Here is a 19,475-nt window from a genome sequence, read left to right on the forward strand (position 1 = left end):
CTTCTCATAATAACACCTGTACCCATAGCTTTCCCTCTCCCGCTCCACCTTATTCTGACCCATGTTTCCACCCTTAGGCTTCTTACTAGTTTCTCCCTTCATTGTCTTCAGCCACTCTCTCCTTCCAAACAAACCCTACAGCTGGTACAATTTTCCAGACACTCCCATGCATTTCATATAACTTCTAAAAGCCATGAATGTTTTCTGCAATCAGATTTGCTGTTAGTTACTAGACACAATTCTTTAACTAACCCTCAGGAGACTGTCTAATTTGAGTGCCTCTTTTGGTAGGAAAGAAAAGATCAGTATACACTTCTGTTTGGAAGGGAGACAACTGAAGTGGGACATAGTAGAATTGACAGATTATTCACTTTCAACACAAGAACAGGGGACACTGTGGTAAAAGGAAGCAGGTTCAAAACAGACAGAAAGACATTGCACTTCTTATAACACATAGTTCAGCTATGGTTCACATGGGATCACACACAGCTGATAAGAGAATACACTACCAGTTAATTACTAAGAACATAAAAGCCACTTTTTGCAGCATGGGGAATTCCCAAGCTGAGTGTTTTCAAATCTGGAGTAGCACTCAAGGCGTTAATCATATATTTGCTCCCAGAATTTTCCCCTTGGGAGCTGTTCCTATTGATTCTCCACTTGGAGAAAGGCACCAGTCCACTCTAAACAAAACCGAAGGGACTGAAATAAGTGTACACACGTACAGAAACACACTATGGGAGATAAGCCCACACTCAACAAAATGTATTATTGGAGACAATGAAAGAGAAGGAGCAACTTAAAGTAAAAGACAAACGAATAATGCCCCAATCAACTCAATAGAAACACCACTAGCACAACACACCCACACCACAGCAATCACAGGGAGATGCTGAACAGAGCACCTACAACAGCACAACTGCTTTCCAAAAGTGTTGACATGTAGACACTGTCCAGCAGTGCTTGCTCTAGAGACCTGGCAGGATAAGGGAAAATGGACATTGGCCACTGTTGCCATTGGTTTCTCCATTTGGGATGTCATGTTAGCCCAGCCCTAACAAAACCCTGAAGCTCTCTCCAAAAGGGAGAGGACTAAAAGAAAAGAAACAAGAAGAGAAGAACAGCTGACTCCAAAGGACAACAAATTAAATAGAGGGAAGTGGAAAAGATGAATAAAAATACATTTTTTAAATAAAGGACAGATGGGGAATCAGAGGTGCATAGCATTGCACTAAACAGACCACTCCCAAAACCACCCACCACTCTGAAAGTGGACCAGAAGTCACTGGCTGCTGCCCAGTCATAGCTGAGTGGCTGCAGGAGGGAAACAAGCTTTTGGGCACTATTGGACACAAAATACTGGGACAGATGGACCTCCAGTCTCACCCCATCACACTGTTCTCAGGTTCTCATGCAAACTGCTATGGAAATAACCGTATCAGCAGTATCCCCATGTCTGCTTCAGCAAAGGATGCTTCTAGAAGCAGAGGATGAGGTACTTTACATCAGCCCTCGCTTTCCTCCAAACACCAGTTGAAAACAATATTCCCCTCAGAACATGCTGGAGAAATACCACTTCTAGAAAAATCAGCGCCAACTATGCAATTGCTAGTCTTTGCATTTACCAATGATGTGAGCAACAGCTTCTACAAGATCCCGTTGATTGCTTCCTTCGCTTTTCACAGAGACCTTCTCTGCTAGGACAAAACTGGACATGACAGGATGAGGTTGATTCAGGAAGGTATCGAGCACTTCCAGGCATGAGCTGATTTGCTGGGGAATGGTTCCCCCAATCACAACGTCTGTGTTTCCCACTGTCTTCAGGATACCCACATCACCAATGGCCCCCCATTGGATTGCCAGGCCTGTAGGAAAAAAATCAGAAGGAAGAACACACTAGGCAACTAACTAAAACACATGGCAGCAACAAAAGGGAGTTAAAAACAGCTTAAGCAAATGCCTGCATTTCCTTTGTACTGTTAAACAGTCAGTGTTCATGCGTGAACGACTAAGGTTAACAGCTAGGACAGGAAATAGTCTTCAACATTCATTATCATTCTAGACAAGTGCACAAATTTCTGGTGAATTGGTTCTCCTCTGGATGTTTGGTGGGATAGATTTTTCTGGGCAATAAATAGTCATCTTACCTGGGAGCCCATCATGGTGTCGCTGCTCACAGATACGCTCCATGGCAGAATTGGCAAAGCCATAATTACTTTGACCAGCATTTCCTCTTCCACAGCTTACAGAGGAGAACACAACAAAATAGTCCAGATCTGGGCACTTCTTACGAGTCACCCTTGGAACGGAGAAGGAGACAAAGAAACCCATCAGAAAAGCCTGCTAACTATGTGTTGCTGTGGAAGGCTAATATAAGACTAAAATGATTAAGTTTGATCAATTCTGTAACCATAAAACTAGTTCATATTTATCCCTTCTACAGATACGTACCAGTCCAGATGAAGGGTGCCTGAATACTTGGCCTTGTTGACCTCCCAGAATAATTCTGGGGTCTGATTTTCAATCATGGCATCTCTAAGGACCTATTGGAGGGGTTTAAAACAAAAACAAAACAAAAAATCAGTATTCTCTCCAGTTTAAATTTGCCATGGTTTTTGAGATATGAAAGGATATCACTACACAATGGATTTTTGTAAACTTTACAACACAGACGTTGCCTAGATGTCCTCAAATTACAACAAGGCCAACATAGTTTGTGATAAGTCTACTCTTTCCAGTACTGCCACTGCAGTCTTCAACTAGCAAGTTCTGCATAGTGTTTTTCTTGTCCCCAGGAGTCATGGGCAACATTCACCTGACCAAAGAACTAAGCTGGCTGGCCGCATACTGCTGCTTCCCAGGTCAAGGAGCCAGACCCATCAGCCTTTATTTATTCATCAGGTAAGGGCCAAACAAAGTGGTCTTTTAAACACAAAGAGAAAATCTAAAACCTGAACTGCCCTCAGTACAAAAGCCACTTTAATGGCTGCTGTCTCTTAAAAGTCCTAAGTATTTTTGGCACTTACCACAGCCAAATTAAAGATGCCCCCAACTGGTCCAAGCCGCATAGCTTCTTCTATCAATAGCTGTGTTCCTTCTAGTGTTCCAATATCACTAGTAGATACCAACACTTGGATTCCCAGTGCCTTCCATTCTCTAACACATTTAGCCTGGTAGCCTATAAAAAAAAAAAAAAAAAGTGAATAATGTCTACGATGAAGCATTCAGACCATCAGGCTTTTATTAGTGGGCTTCCTACACTTTTCTGACCAGATAGGGACCGAATAGCTAAATAAGTCCCAATTCAGCTACAAAAGGAAAACTGGACAAAACCTGAATAGTAGATAGAAATCACTTTAGTTTCAGAAGTATCCTAAACAGATCATAGTGTGGACAAGGGATTTGGAAGAACATTTGGGGGATAGGGTGCAACACTGAAGTGAAATAAACTTAAGAATTTGCGTAATGAGACAGTAAAGAGTGGCTAGATTAGAGCAAGACAACCATCAGTAGCGGCACAACCAAAACTTGGAAAGTACAAAAGGATTTGATCTATATGTTTGCATAAGTGGTGCAATTGTGACCTTGCCAATAGAAAGAAGAAAGCTGTAAAGACAGAAGGAAGTTATGGCTGAATTTGTATAAGTAAACTTTTAAGACTACCACTGATAAGAAATCTTGGTACTGAGACTGTAATCAACCTAATGGCTCAAAACTGAGCAAGAAAACTAACTGGTGTTACCGGACAGTAGGGCACATCTTTCTAGATGAGTTATCTGAAGGAGCAGAAGCAATCATCCACACTGAGAACTTCAGGGATAGAGTATCTTTAGCAAGGTGTTTACAGGCCTTTTCTTGGGGCATGCAAGCCACCACACTACAGCTATTGGACAAGGCAATGAGGCAGCTGGATACAGACATTATAGAGGGGGTAAAGGTAAAAGTAAAGCTACAGAAAAAATCCTGGGTAAGGAAGTAAAAGGCAAACATGGATTGATAGAATTAAGAACTATAAAAAAGAAGAAAAAAGCAGTAGTAGAAAATAGAGGCAGACTTAAAAGATACTTCTTCCTTTAGAATAAAGGGGATGACAGCTTCTTGAAAGTGAGAGAATATATACATGAGAGGAGGGAAAAGGGTGATCAAGACATTCCTATTTGTTGATAAGACACTTAAAATGGAATGAAACAACAAACTGAGGTCAGCTGAAGGCAGTTATGTTCCCCATCATTTACGGTTTTTGCTTACCAGTTCGTATGCCAGAACGAGATGTCAGGACAAGCTTCTGTGCTCCTCTCTCAATTAGCCACCGTGCCAACTCAAGCCCAAATCCTCCCAGGCCCCCTGTGATGATGTAAGACTTGGTCGGTGGACAGGAAGTTCGGGAGATGGCAGAGAGTTTGACTGGTTCGGACCTTCTTAAAGGATATTGCTTCTCCTCTTCTTGGATCTTCCACAGCAAAACAAAACCAAATCAAACCACCAAAAAGCAAGTTAAGTTTGGATACACAAACGTATTTCCTGTCTTTCCACACACAGCTATGCTCCTCCAATCAATTGGGAATCAAACTTGTAGACTGAGTGACAGACTTGACAATGTTACATACATTCCAGTGTCAGTAGCAAAAGCCGTAAACCTGTGCTGTTTTGGTTACACAGCTTCAAGTCAAACTGGATCAGAATATCCGATATAGTACCTACAGAGGATTACGGATGCATCAGAGAATCAAAATTATTATGCCCTTACCTTGATCATAACTTTGCCAATGTGTTTTCCTTGTGCCATGAACCTGAAGGCAGCTTCTACCTCTTCTTTGCTGAAGACTGTACTTCTCAGGGGCTTTACCACACCATTTTCTATGCCTTTTGTCAGCAACTTCGATACTAATTCCCACTCTTCGTTTGCTTCCCCAAAGATTGAATCCAGTAGGATCCCATGAAATGACACATTCTTGAGAAAAAGAGCCATTCCTGGAAAAAGCAACTTTGTTATTACCCGATGCTGCTGCCATTTCAAAACGGAGTCTATCTTCTGCTTCACGAATGTTTTTGTGTAGCTTAGTAGTGTAAAACTGAAGAGTAAAGCAGTCATTAGTTGCTAGAATCCCATGTTTTTCAAAACACATTCTTGCACATACTCTCTAAAAGCTATATTAATTAGGTTGTAATATTACAAGTAGACCAGTTTAACAGAAACTCCACCTATAAAAACTGTGTCAAAACGACAAGCTAATACATGGTCAGTCTGATATTAAAAAAGATGTTTTGTATATAGTGGCAGCTGAGTCAGAAGTCACAGAGGAACTAGAATCCCATATACATCCTGTCCTTCTCCAGTAGGAAACTCTTCTCCATGAAAAGCTTTAATTAATGCTATAGTCTTTTGTAATTTAGTTAGAATTAGGAAGGAGACTGTCAACATTTATTATATGCTATTGTTCTCCAAGAGAACATTCTGGTCACTTTTCACTGATACATCACATTGTAATACTTGAATTTGTTTTTCTATCCAAGAGAAATGGATCCATCTTGCCCTTTTGACATCAAAATGGTGCAGATATTTAGTGAAACAACAAAATAAAGTTCCCTCAGATCAAGTTATCTGTAATTTTCTGAAAAAAAAAATCCAATTACTTTCATTCTACAAATGATCAAATTTACCCAGAACAGAGGGCAAAATTTCAGCTTGTATAGCTATGCACTTCATGCGTGGTGTGGTCAACATGCTGGAGGGAAGGGATGGGTGGTGAATGGAGAGCAGCCCTGGGAAGAAGGACCTGGGGGTGTTGGTTGATGAAAAACTCAGTATCAGCCAGCAATGTACTCTTGCAGAACAGACAGCTAACCATATCCTGAGCTGTATCACAAGAAGCATGGCCAGCAGATCGAGGAAGGTGATTCTCCCTCTCTGCTCTGCTCTCTTGAGACCCCAGCTAGAGCACTGTGTTCAGCTCTGGGGCTCCCAACATAAGAAGGACATGGATGTGCTGGTGGAGGTCTGGAAGAGGGCCATGAGTATGATCAAAGGGCTGGAACACCCCTCTTATGAGGACAGGCTGAGAGAGTTGGGATTGTTCAGCATGGAGAAGATGAGGCTCTGGGGAGACCCTATAGTGGCCTTCCAGTACCTAAAGAGGGCCTACAGGAAAGCTGCAGAGAGACTCTTTATCAGGGAATATAGTGACAGGATAAGGGGTAATGGCTTTAAACTAAAAGAGAGTAGGCTTTAGTTTAGATATTACTAAGAAATTCTTCACTATGGGGGTGGTGAGGCACTGGAACAGGTTGCCCAGAAGAAGCTGTGGATGCCCCATCCCTGAAGTGCTCATGGCTAGGTTGGATAGGGCTTTGACAACCTCATCTAGTGGAAGGTGCCCCTGCCCGTAACAGGGTGGTTGGAACTAGATGATCTTTAAGGTCCCTTCCAACCCAAACCATTCTATGGTTCTGTGATGCTATGATTTGCTACTTTTACAGTGCACTAATCTACTACAAATAGACACGTTTCATCCTAAAAAGTTTATAAATATTGTCTAACAGATCTAAGAAATCTAAAAGCTAATCGACAGTGGTAAACAGTGTCATGTGAAGCAAAAGCTGCTTCTTACTACCTTCCAAGCCAAACACTTTGTGGGCAACACATCCTACATTGATTATAAAGAAAGACTTCAGGAAAGATCACTCACTTATTTTGCACGTTTTATGCAGCCTTCTTGAAAAATGCTGAACAAGAAGGTATTCATGGAAAAGGCTAGAGAAATTGTTAGTGATAGAAGCAATGCAAATTTTGCAATGACGCATTTAACACATGGCTTGTAAAGCCAAAGCAAAATTCCTATTTATGAAACAAATGTTTCAGCTAAAAAGCTTTTTCTAAATTTGAAGATTAGCCTGCATTACGATACTAAGTAGGTTGTGCTGTCATGCTTGCTTAAACATAACAAAAGGTATTTCCTGATGCCTCATCTTACCAAGCTGACTGTTGTTAGATAGATCAAATTTGCCTATTTCCAAAAAGCGCCCATGTTGAGCAAGACAACGCAAACTGGCTTGGAGCTTTTCTTCTGCCAAGGAATTCAGCACAAGGTTGACACCTGCAATGAAAGAAGAAGCAACTTTAATAAACTCAAGTCTGTGGAGAGCCTACCCCTGTTTTATAGTGATCCCTTTCGTCTTCAGAAAGTGCAGCTATGTAACGTGGCACAGCTAACTAAAGAAGGAAAAATATTTTTGAGTTCACACCTTTTCCATTGGTAACTCGTAATATATGTTGCTCAAAGGTAGTATTTCGGGAGCTGGCAAAGCTATTGGCATCCAGCTGTGGGAACCTTGCTTGGAGATATTGGCGTTTCTCAGCAGAGCCTAGAAGTACAAAAGAAGTAGATGACTGAATGATGTTAGTACTTTTATGTTAATTCTTTAGTGATGAAAACAATCCATTTTCATCTTTGAGGTCTCAAGAAAAGATGTGCAGTCTAAGCAGCCACCAAGCAGTTGCTTCAAAGCTCTCAGGCTCTCAAGGTGTCAAATGTTAGGACAGAGGCTAGTCATTTATGGGACACAGAAATGACCAGAAACAGATGAAGCCTTACAAAGGATAGACACTCTTTGATCACATCACTGAATTTAAAATGAAGCAGTTTTGTTCTCCCATACTTCTGAATTACATAATATACAGAAGGTAGATAAATTTTCTGTGCTGTGAAAATTTCTAGCACATAGTCAGTAGCTGTATTCACTGTGTATCCCTTCCTCAGACTAGAAACTAGGTCAAGGTAGCAGTAGATCATGCTTGGGGGAAAAAATATGTACGTAAATATATTTTTTATATACACGTGTGTATGCATATAACAAAAAAAATGTAGGCATATATACACACACACACACAGATACATTTAATAAAACTGGATTCTTGGTACCCACCTACAGTAGTAAAGACACGGCAGCCCATGCTCAGGGCAATGGCAATGGCTGCTTGGCCCACACCTCCTGAGCCAGAGTGAATAAGGACACTCTCACCCTTCTTCATACCACCTCGAACCACCAAGGCATAATAAGCAGTGGCATAAACCACAGGCACCGAAGCTGCTTCTTCCAGAGTCCTAGGAAGCAAAGTGAAGGGGAGAAGAGATCTTTACCCTTGGAAACCTCCCAGATTCTCCTGCTGAAGTTTGCTTTTCAGCAATGGGAAGGTTAAACTGCCAAGATAGACCAAAGAGTATAAATGGTTCTCAACAATACGACAGATTACCACAGTGGCCAAGCACAGCTAAGGGCTTTATTCTTCTACGGAAGTATTTCAGTAACTCACCAGTAACATAATCCACACTAAAAATCTTTGCATATACCAAAACACAAGGAGCTAAAAGCCCAAGAAAGAGATGAAAAACTAGTACAAGCCACTGTAGAAAAACAAAACAAAAACAAACAAACAAAAAACCCACAGTGCTCAGCTCCTGCAGTGAATCAGATGACTGAGCCAAACCCTGCTCGGGAGTCTATAGCTCTATTATCATTTCCCAGAGTAGAATCTATCCATTATGCAGTCCTCTAGTCAGATCAGGGTTGTCATCAGCATCAGGCAGCAAGGCAAATCTTACCCACGTACATGAAACAGAAAACAGAAGATGACCTACCAGTTTTTAGGGACTTCCCATAGAAACCTCTTCTCACAGTCTACCACTGTAGCCAGCCCTTTTGCTGGCAGCAATCCCATCACCCTTCTTCCAGCCAGGTCCCGTCCTGAGAACTCCATGCCTAGCATGCACTGCTGTGAAGCCCAGTTACCTGAAAGAAGGTAAACATCTTTTACAAAGGAAAACTTCTCTTCTAAAATCTTTTGGTAGAGAATTTACTGAAATAGTAGTCCTTGAAAGCTGGAACCCTAGAGACAGAAAAAATGCTAAGATTTGTCTACTATGTACACAGTACATAAGCCACCGCAGTTAATCTCTCATTCTTAAGAGCAAGAATAGCAGAAAACGACTTGGTCTCATTAAATTTTACTCTCTGTCCTTGATCGTATTGCTTTAGTTTCCGGCTTGCACCTGAGAAGTTTCACTGAAACATCCTGTTTCAATGACACTTTTTTTGCTCTTTAAAAAAGAATGATACATAAACTAGAAAGGGTGATCACAGAGAAAACAGGTTTACTGCTAAACCTTTGTATCTGTGAACACACACTTTAGGAAGAGACTAATCTCAGTTACGAAGGAAAACACAGCCCTAGTCAAAGTCACTCATAGTCAAAGTCTCCAAACATACTTTTTACTTTGTTTAAATGAAGCTTCAAAACCATTTCACAGACATTAATCCTTAACTCCTTACCAAGCTAGATGATAATCTACATTTCATAGACAGCAGATACTTCACCTTGCGTTATTCTCCCCTAAAAGCAAAACATGTCCAGTAGCATGGCAGCATGAAACTTCAACATTCTCACCTTGGTATGTACCTTGCCCATCTCTGAAACCTCCAACATTTCACCTCATGCTTGGTATCTATGCAATGGGGCTAATAATGTTTCCTTCACAGCATTTTAACAATTCTGCCGTGTGAAAAATGGGGCTATAAGTGGAAGTAGAACTTGCAAGTTTTAGGTGCATAGTCCTGAAGTATGGCTATACTTCCTTTTCAAAAGTGTACTTTCTTGCTAAACAAAAGCTGATACATACTTTATCCATTGCATAAATAAAATTAATGAAGTTATGTGAATAAATTATATCATAGTAATATATGAATATTTTTTCTTTTAGTGTAATTTTAGCTTACCAGGGATAGCATCTGGAGAAAGCTTTCCTGTGGCCAGCATAATGTCCCGGAAATTAAGAGATGCATAATAGACTTTACAGAGCAGAACATCTGGATTAGTTGTGTAGAAGTGCTGAAGTGGGGAAACAATCCAATGAAGGGATGAGAGATCTCCACGAGTCAACGCATTGACGTAGGCATATTCTGTCAACTCCTGAGGTTGTCCTGCAGAAGGAAGAACAGATTAACTTTATACACATTAACACGGGGACACACTTTCCAGAGTGAGTAAACTCCATGCGTAATTGCTGCCTTCTCCTCTATTTGCCCTCCACACAAAGCTCTTACTTACCCTGCAATTCTGCCCATACCCTAAATACCTTATCCCTCTTCCTGGTACCAGAGCATGCTACTATTCAGTCTGAGCTGGAACGGAAGAATTCCAAATTATCCACTTATTAAATAATAATAAAAATGTGGGAACAATAGCTACTCATAGTCTATGAAAGTCCATTCATATTCTATTCTTTTAAGCCCTGCAAGTGATCCTTAAGCCTCAAAGCAGTTACCTTGCTGCAATGGGAGATGCCTGAAGGAGCCCCACTTTCCATCGCGATATACATTCATCACCAGATCTCTCTGAACAATCTCCTGCATCTCCAGAGAAGAAAGACTAATGGATGGGACAGCCGATGAAGGGTTCAAGTTGGAAACGAACACACACCTAGAAGCGAAGAGTTGTCATTATGTTTGTTTTGGTATAAGACTGAAAAGAACCTAAGACAAAAACATCTTTTCTCCAACTGTGACTCAAGGGCATGCTTTTGTACCTGATTCTGTGACCTTCTGCTTCCAGGCGGAGACAGTTCACCATGCCCAAAATTCCTGAGTTCCCACAACTGGTGGCAGTCAACCACACAGGCTGCTCCGATTGGTCGGCCAAGATCTCCTACAAGACAAACCCCAGACTGTTTTGCCAGGAACCTCAGAAAGAAAACACCTCTTGTATCCTTAAGGCAGAGATGAATAAGTTGTACTTTAAGAAAAGCAATTGAACAAATACATACTCTTTTTCTCCCCCCGCAACCCCAATACTGCTAAATATCTCATTAAGAAAGTGTAATGATTTGGAAAGCCAAATATCCAAAACACAGGAATTCTCACCTTTAAGGATTCAACCCACTTATAATGGGTCTCATCTATTGGGAGAAAAATGGGTGTTTTGGCAGGGGATTGCCGGCGACACAGGAAAATAACTGAGCCAAAGAAAGATCTCTTCATTGCAATTAGATTCAGTGAGGCCTTGCTGAATACGCCTTCCCATTGTGCCTGTCAAATCACATACAACAACAATTAAAGTTTGTGATGTTTCTTTTGAATCAATTAAAACTACAAACCACCTTGCTGAGTCTCCCTGAAGACTGCCTCACTGGGAACAATAGGCCCTGTCCACCATTTTCTTGCTTTTGCTGGAAATTTTGGTGTTAGCTCTGTACTGTCTCAGTACAAATACATATTTGTGTAACATGGCAGTATTTTATCCATGTCTAGACTATTCCTTCTTCCCTAAAATACCTTCTGAATGCAGTAGTACAAGTATCTCAAAGCCCTGGTTAGGCAATTTGTCTTACTACACTATGAGATATGCAAAAAGCAGAGCACTAACCATGCTGGAAAATCCCATATAGGATTTGAATGTGCCTAAAATTTAATTTCAGCAGTCTAAGAAAGACAGATCTTCAGGGACAAAAAGAATGTACAAATCCCAGCAGAGAAAATAACAGAAAGGGAAAACACTGAGTTTATATATTACTAATCTAGGTTGTGTAAGCCCTATCTGCAATAGAAAAAGTGGGACAGAGGAAGCACAAAAAAAACCACAAATCACCTAAATTCTTCAATCCTGTGAGAGGGGAGGGAGAAGCCTGGAAGCAACAAACTTGTAGCAGGGAAGGAGCACCTATATGCTTAAATTATATTGAAACAACACTTCAGAAAAACAAGAGAACGAAAACGCATGCGTGACACATGCAGGAACACTGAAGCTGTACAATTTTAATGAAATAAAGACGACTACAGGCTATATAAAACAGCAGGACATTTTGACAGTGTGATATGTGATATCAAGGACTATGGGAAGTTTTCTGGACAGGGACATTGTAAGAACTCTAAGACCCATTCTTGCCTCCGTATTGTAGTGAGTGGGGCTACATCTGGCTGGCCGCTGGTCAACAGCGGTGTTCCCCAGGGTTCGATTCCGGGGCCAGTTCTGTTCAGCATTTTCATCAGCAATTTGGATCCAGGAGTTGAATGGTTGAATGCATCCTCAGCAAGTTTACTGATGATACTAAACTGGGAAGTGCTGTTGACTCCCCTGAGGGACAAGAGGCCTTGCATAATGTTCTAGATAGACAGAAGCACTGGGCAGTTCCCCCTCCTGTTTATATGCTCCCTTCAAGTACTGGAAGGCTGCAATGAGGTCTCCCTGGAGCCTTCTCTTCTCCAAGCTGAACAAGCTTCCCTCAACCTTTCTTCAGAGGAGAGCTGCTCCAGCCCTCTGATCATCTTAGTGGCCCTCCTCTGGACTCATTCCAAGAGCTCCGCATTCTTCGTGTGCTGGGGGCCCCAGGCCTGCACACAGTATTCCAGGTGGGGTCTCACAAGAGCAGAGTAGAAGGGGACAACCACCTCCCTCTCCCTGCTGGCCACCCCTTTTTTAATGCAGCCCAGGACATAGTTGGCCTTCTGGGCTGCAAGCGCGTGCTTAACTATTATGTAAAGTCTCACCTCCTTTTGATATTAGAGCTGGAGGAATGATATTCTGACACTGAAGCCTTTTAGGATCCTACAGTGAAAAAGCTGTATCCTCTAACCCAACAACGCATCATGTTATTTCAGCTATAACTGAGTTGTCCTGGCCAGTGTGTTCCTAGAGATTATATAGATATATGCGTGACAATGACTATTTTTTAATGCATTAAGAAAGGCATTCCTGATTGAATTTGCTGTTTACTCTTCCAATCTAATCTGTGGCAATTGACAACTCTTTTCTTCTGAAGTAGTATTCCTTAAATATATTCTTACAGAGAGCCTCAGTGGAAAGCAACATCTACTCAACATTCATCACAAGGAAGTATGCAAGCAGCAGACTTCAGACTAACCACAGAGAAAACATTTGTCCTTCCAGGATGTTTACCTGAGACAGGAAGCTGTGCTTCTGCTGTAGATCTGGGCTTGTAAGGAAGCTGACAATTTCTCCAAGAGTTTCTCCTTGAAGAAGGGTGTGTAGCAAAACAAACCCTCCTTCTTTCACTGCAGCTGCCAAATTAGAGACAATTTTAGTGGTGTTCCCTAGAACATTTGTTGAACAGTTGTATACCACCAGGTCAGCATTGGCCAGGTTTCCAGAAGGAGGGTTAGACGGATCCCACTGGCTAAAGGAAATTCCAGCATCCTGTAGCTCTGTTTCATTAGCTGAAAGAGCTTCAAGGGTGCAATCAGTGGCAATGTAGTCCAGCTGCAATAAGGGCTGAGTATTCAGAATACTCTTGACACGAGAGAACAGATGTCCATTTCCTGCAAGAGCCTGTTAGAAAAGAAAGGAATTGGAAATGGAAAACCAAGCTGAAAAACGAATGATATTCAGAATTGTAACTGCAATAATAGAAGTATGTGATCAGGTTACTGGGAGGCATGGAAACGCGAGCTACGATTCCATCCCAGGCTTCCAGCTAACCTCCACTATCTTCATCCTGTGACTGGTCATGTTCTCCAATGCCACATCCAGGCAAGTCTTCAACTCCGAAGAATCTAGCAAGCCACTGAGAAGAGGGTCATCCTGGAAGTGCATTTTCTCTTGAGTCACAATCTGTTCCAGCTCAGAATGTAGGTTTCCATTCAGTTCCAGACGGCAGATTTCAGCAAGGATATGCTGAAGGCCCTTCTGCATGGGTGAAGACCCTGCAGCAGCTCCTGTAGTTTCTAGGCCGTGGATGACTAATTTGACACCATGCACAGCCACTTTAGCCTGTAAGTTCTTGATCAGACCTATGGAGTAGAAGAAGAAACGAAAGGAGGAGTCAGATTTTCCAAAGATTTTTCTTATCCTCTTTCTGAAGAGAATGTCCCCTCCCCCATTTGCTATACCAGGTGATCACCACTGATCAAGTCATAGTCTTGTATCATCAGCCTAGCCACAAAGACATAGTGCATTATTCTGTGCTTTCCCATAATTACAGATTATACAGTAGCTGCAGCCTCAAAACAAGTAAGGTTTGTGCCAAGACAATCTGAACCACCAAGACTACCCAGGGTAAGGCTCCAACTAAAAGAGGGCAACTAACAGAAAATCTGTGATTGACAAGAGCTTTAGAGAGTCGAGGTGGAAAGTTGTATTTTTCCACAAATACAAAAGTGAGTAGAAGTCTTTGCTTTACAACTGAATGGGAAATAGCTGATTTTGACTGAGATCAGCAACAGTGCTAACAAAAAAAAAATCCCACTACAGATAAAAACTTTGGCGACAGTATCTGGATAGGAAGATATACTGACAAAAAAAAAAAAAAAGGAAATAAAATCTTTAAAACTTATTGTCTAATCAAAGGATGAGCATGAAGTCACTATACCAACATAGAATACCAAAAATGACATCTCAAGGCATAGCAAAGACCTCAAAAAACAACCCACAAACCCAAAATAAAGAAAACCTCCACTCAATTCCTCCCTGCCTCCTTTGATAGAGAGACAAGAAGGCAAGGAGCTGGGCACAGATGATGTCTCCCCAGCCAGAGAGCATTAAACTAGGCTACTGGTTTCACAACAGTCTAAGCTGCTTTTATTCTATTCTTGTGGCAAACGTAAATTTTCTTTAGCATATCTCACTAAAACACTTTTCCTCCTTGGATAAGCTCTTGTGCCCACAAATAAATGGGAACAGACATGTCACCTTCCCCATCTTGGCAGTTCAGAGGAAAAACAAAACAAAGCAAACTAAGAAAGCCAAAGACTCAATGAAGTAGGCTTTCTTATCAGTTTTTGAAGTAAGCAGACTGGATTTCTCCAAGAAGCAGCTGATTTCTGCCTCTCTGCTTACAGGAAAGGTTGTGCTATTTGACACATTGCCCGTTAAAGAAGTGTAGATGCCCCTGCCTGCTGGCTTTACTCCTACTTGCTTTCTAGAGGTACCTCAGGCAAAAGTAGTTTTTAGCTTCTAACAAGTGTACAGACATAGGACTCCTGCTGAAGTCTTGTACAGAGACCAAAACTTAATTTCTTAATTGCTCTAAGGATTGAAGTAGTATGAACAGTTTCTTTCAGTTCTGGCAAGCTGGAAGATTCCCCTAGTGTGAAAACGAACCAACCCCACTCTACCTACCTTTGCAGTGCTCCAGATAGGCATGAAGCTGGGCACTGGAAGACAAACAGTTACTCTCATTATAGGGAACAAAGCAGAATTTTTCCAGGGTGGGAGGGATTCGTTCCTGTTGTCGTCGTGGTGCCACAGAAGCATGAAGACCATTAATCTGAACACCTCCTGCTTTGAGGCTGTTAAGACAGTGGTCAACAACAACATCTAAAGCTGAAAGACAAGAAACAAACATAAGCTTGCATCAAACTCTATAAGCATTTTCTTCAAGGTGACCAGATGAACAGTGAGTGCTATATCAGACCGTTACAAAGGGAGCTGTAGAATAACTTGGAGAGTAAGACGGCCCCTGAAGTCCATCCTACTTCTAAGAAAGTCAAACATTCACACACACAGCACTCAAAGGAACTTGTAAAAGCCCAAGCACAAAAGACATTACCTTCTACATTGTCCTGGTATTGGCACACATGCTCTGGATGCAGCACTGGGTCAATATACACTGAGCGAATCCTGGTAGGTAAGCGTAGACTGCGCCCAGTCTCAGCTAAGACTATCATGTGTAGCAAGGTGTCAAGGAAGGTCACCCAGTTTCCATTCCACAGAACTTTCCCTGCACTTGCTGCAGAAGAAGAGAGAGTGGAAACCTCACTGTAATTGTGTCATTCAGCAGATGTGCGAAGTCGTTACTTAACTACAAAGTCTGTTGTATGCACCCAGCTTCCCCTGTAAACTCCAGTAATCAGTTCTGCACTGGAGATAACAGCTTTCCCAGTGCCCTGTTAGAACACTTAGTTGTTCTCTGTTACCACACTAAAAAGTATAATTACTCCACAAAGCATAGTCAAGTGGACCATTAATACAAATTGAACTAAAAGATCAAATATTCATCATTACAGTAACTATGTTCATCATTCTTCTATAGAAAGTAAATTCACCTTCACCGTTGCATTCCAGAACACCCTGGAAAGTTGGTCCATAATTATATCCACGAAGATGCAGCTCTTGGTAAACGTCTTCCTTCAAGAGGCCAGACTTTGAGCTTGTGTCTAAATGAGTCTGAAAGGCAGCTAGCTGGTTATGAAAGTTCTTCAGAGCATCGTTTTCTAGGAGGCTAATCTTCCCTGATGGGCACAGTGGCAAGAATAAGAATCATCAGTGTTTATGCATAATGGATTTGAGTAGGCCAGGGCATGCACACACACTTCATTCACTTACCACTCACAGCCAAATTCCCATTCCCTGACACTTCAAAGCAGTGGGAAGCAGGCATGATTCGAACTTCCAACTGCACTGATCCTGCAAGAAACATTGAGGAAGACAGGGCTGCAAGGTCATTTACTGCCTCCATTCTCCAGCATCATTTCCAGACTCACTCCACACAACATGGAGTAAAGGTGACTGTATGTGTTACTTGACTGAACAATGAGTAATTTCATACAGTCATGTTGCACTCCCAATTCTTCTACCTGCCCCCCCCCCCTCCCCCCCCCCCCCCCCCCAGTTCCTCTTCACTTTTCCTTTGCATTTTTTTCCTTACGCTCCTTTAATTGTTGCAGTTGTGACAATACCACTCACTTACCCTTTTTGGGAAGGATAGTTGCCTGATGAATTATAACTTCTTCAAACATAACGGCTGTTTGCTCCATGGCCATGCCAAGAGACCGTGCCAGAGATCGCCAAGCCAGCACAAGGTACCCAGTTGCTGGGTACAGGATTCTGCCGTCAATGCAATGACCAACCAGGTAATGGTCAGGAGAGTCAGGACTCACATCTGTGAAAGAATAAAGAGCAGAATAAAAATAATATAAACTCACAAATAAAGAGATCTTTTGCCCTAAATTTCTTTAAGAGGATCTAGTGTTTTCCCCAGCAATCCCGATTGGCAACATGCCAATCTTACGACTGCTGTCAGTCTGAATCAAGACAATTTCCTCCTCTGTTCATATTCTTTAACCTCATTTCAGAAGTAGATCCAGTCTCTCTGAAAACGAATAAATAAAAATATATGAAGCTTCAGAAGATGACTTCAAGGATGCTGTCCTTTGAGTATCCTTTTCCTAGTTTTATAAAAAATGCAGAGGTAAAGTAGGAAAACAAACAAAACCAACTGACAAACATACCAATATTGTAGACTGAAGCAGATGCAGAGCCTTTGGAACCTGATGGGAAGTCTTCAGCTTTTGGAACATCCCAGTCCTGGCTGTGGTCCCATTTGATATATGGAGAAATAAGGGGTGTTCCCACAGGGACAGGGTATTCCACAGATGGGAACAAGTTGTTTCCAAGAACATTTATGCTAGGAAGACAAAAAGGATCAAGACAATTGGAGGGAAAAAAGAAAAAAAGAAAAAAAAATTGACCATAATACTTAAAGGTCATATAGTAACTGTTCCTGGGCTCCATGTCTGAGACTTCTCCAGGGGTTCCATGAACATGTACTGTAGCCAAATATGTTAATTCTAACAGTCTATGAGATGCAAAGTTTACTTTCTGTGAGCCAGCTCCAGGTTCCTAGGCCTCTGGAAATGGATTCCTTCTCTTTGAAAAGCACCTCCCCAGCCCAAGCAATCTCTAACCTGCGGAAATGTTTCCTAAGTGAGCAAAAAAAATATGTAAAGCATACGTGTAAATCCCATTTTTCCCAATTTTGTTGAAGGAGTATTTCAATCATGGTGAAGACACGCATGCTAGAGAAGAGGCTTGAATTCTCTCCTAACTGATACCCCACTCACCCTTGATCCCTTAGTCTCCTTACCCAGTTAAATGAATCTTTCCAGTCTGTGTTAGGAAGAACTCCAAGTTATTCTTCTGGTCCTTCTTCATCAAAGGTAGAATAGTGCATGATGGTTTCAAACTTCTCCTCAAGATAGCCTGGTCAAGTAGAGTTCAGAAATCACTGGTGGAAAGTATTACTAACTATTTTGCCTCTGATTTTCCCTCCCTTCCACACACTACAAAGAAACTGTTTTGTCAAAACTGCTTCTGCACCTGTGCCAGGTGCTAGAACGTGCACATTTTAACAGGCTAGAAGCAGCAGAGCACAATACCCTTCCAGCCACCCAGGAAGCTGCATGTCTTGTAAGGAAGAATATATGTAATATTCATGAAATTCTGTCAAATCACACATCTCCCTTTCCCAGGCAAATTGCCCTGTGAAATCAACAGCTACACTTCAAGAACTGCAAGATCACCCCCTTGAGCCTCCCACTTGTGCACCACCCCTCCTTAAGCTCTTGCTCCCAGGATCAGCCTTTTTCAGTCTGTAGCTTCCTAGAGCATTTTCCAAACAACTGCTATTAAATCAAAAACCCAGCCTTGAACATCTGATCCAAATTTGATCTGTTCTTTAATTTGGTCTACAGTCTTTAAGTGGGAGAAGGAAGAAGGAAGAGAAAAACAACAATCTCAAACCCAGCTGATGAAATCATTAGTCACTTGCATTAGATTCCAAAACGGTGCAGTGATTTTAATATTAAGTAAAAAATCTTTTTAGAGAAAAATACATGTCTATACAGTTCTGCTCTGATTCTCCCTTCAAGTCGCACTTTCAAAGCACAAATAAAACTAATATACATAAAAAATATATACTGGATTGGAACTCAGAAGCACTGTACAAGTATAAAACTTGATTCACAAATGGATCTTCTTAAGATTTGTCTCATTTTGCGTGCCATGGAGCAAATAAAAAGGACCAGCTCTTGAGACTTACGGGACAAGCACAAGACTACAGAATTGATCTTGTGAGACAAGCACAACCTAGTGTACCTCATGTACTGCATTCTCTGCTAAGGGGCTAATTCACAATGACCAGTTCTTATGGGATGGGAAAAAGGGAATAATGATCTGATAATTGTGGGGGGTGAAAAAAGTTTATGAAAACAAAAAGCTCCTGTGGTCTCAGACTACTTAGCCTCGAAGGACAATGCTTACTGGTACTATTGCACTACCATTCCAAAGAAACGTCCTAAAGTTCCTAAAATAGCTACTTGCAATTTTTACCCTGCGAAACCTACAAGAACTACTATTACCATAACCATACTGTGAATGGTATTTTCCTCAACTCTACTTAAAAATTTTAGTATCTAGGTATCACTGAGAAGGGAATACTTGGTCTGGTTAAGAACTATGCTTTCTTTCACATCATATTTGGGGAGGGACTCTATTACGGAGCATAGTGATAGAACATGGGGTAATGGCTTTAAACTAAAAGAGGGTAGGTTTAGAATAGATAGGAGGAGGAAGATATTCTTCACTATGACGGTGGTGAGGCACTGGAACACACTGTCCAGAGAAGTTGCAGATACCTGCTTTCTGTAAGTGTCCAAGGCTAGGTTGGATGGGACTTTGAGCAACCTGGTCT

At 41.5% G+C, this 19,475-nt stretch overlaps 1 protein-coding gene across 1 annotated transcript in view; it reads right to left on the bottom strand.

Annotated features, from left to right (window-relative positions):
• FASN (fatty acid synthase) overlaps positions 1 to 19,475 on the bottom strand; it is a 47,424-nt gene that overhangs the window by 7,508 nt on the left and 20,441 nt on the right. Inside the window, exons 15-37 of the mRNA XM_083804686.1 lie at positions 17,871 to 17,986; positions 17,236 to 17,411; positions 16,695 to 16,886; positions 16,331 to 16,411; positions 16,051 to 16,236; positions 15,555 to 15,734; positions 15,125 to 15,328; positions 13,487 to 13,797; positions 12,947 to 13,336; positions 10,915 to 11,079; positions 10,581 to 10,699; positions 10,320 to 10,474; positions 9,772 to 9,975; positions 8,637 to 8,787; positions 7,924 to 8,102; positions 7,243 to 7,362; positions 6,972 to 7,094; positions 4,748 to 4,971; positions 4,249 to 4,450; positions 3,027 to 3,178; positions 2,452 to 2,543; positions 2,148 to 2,299; positions 1,626 to 1,865 (exon numbers count right to left, since the gene is read on the bottom strand). Coding sequence (XP_083660812.1) covers positions 1,626 to 1,865; positions 2,148 to 2,299; positions 2,452 to 2,543; positions 3,027 to 3,178; positions 4,249 to 4,450; positions 4,748 to 4,971; positions 6,972 to 7,094; positions 7,243 to 7,362; positions 7,924 to 8,102; positions 8,637 to 8,787; positions 9,772 to 9,975; positions 10,320 to 10,474; positions 10,581 to 10,699; positions 10,915 to 11,079; positions 12,947 to 13,336; positions 13,487 to 13,797; positions 15,125 to 15,328; positions 15,555 to 15,734; positions 16,051 to 16,236; positions 16,331 to 16,411; positions 16,695 to 16,886; positions 17,236 to 17,411; positions 17,871 to 17,986 — 4,114 coding nt within the window. The remainder of the gene's footprint in view (positions 1 to 1,625; positions 1,866 to 2,147; positions 2,300 to 2,451; positions 2,544 to 3,026; positions 3,179 to 4,248; positions 4,451 to 4,747; positions 4,972 to 6,971; positions 7,095 to 7,242; positions 7,363 to 7,923; positions 8,103 to 8,636; positions 8,788 to 9,771; positions 9,976 to 10,319; positions 10,475 to 10,580; positions 10,700 to 10,914; positions 11,080 to 12,946; positions 13,337 to 13,486; positions 13,798 to 15,124; positions 15,329 to 15,554; positions 15,735 to 16,050; positions 16,237 to 16,330; positions 16,412 to 16,694; positions 16,887 to 17,235; positions 17,412 to 17,870; positions 17,987 to 19,475) is intronic.

Source organism: Anser anser (assembly GCF_964211835.1).
Source record: "Anser anser genome assembly, chromosome: 19".
Taxonomy (NCBI): domain Eukaryota; kingdom Metazoa; phylum Chordata; class Aves; order Anseriformes; family Anatidae; genus Anser; species Anser anser.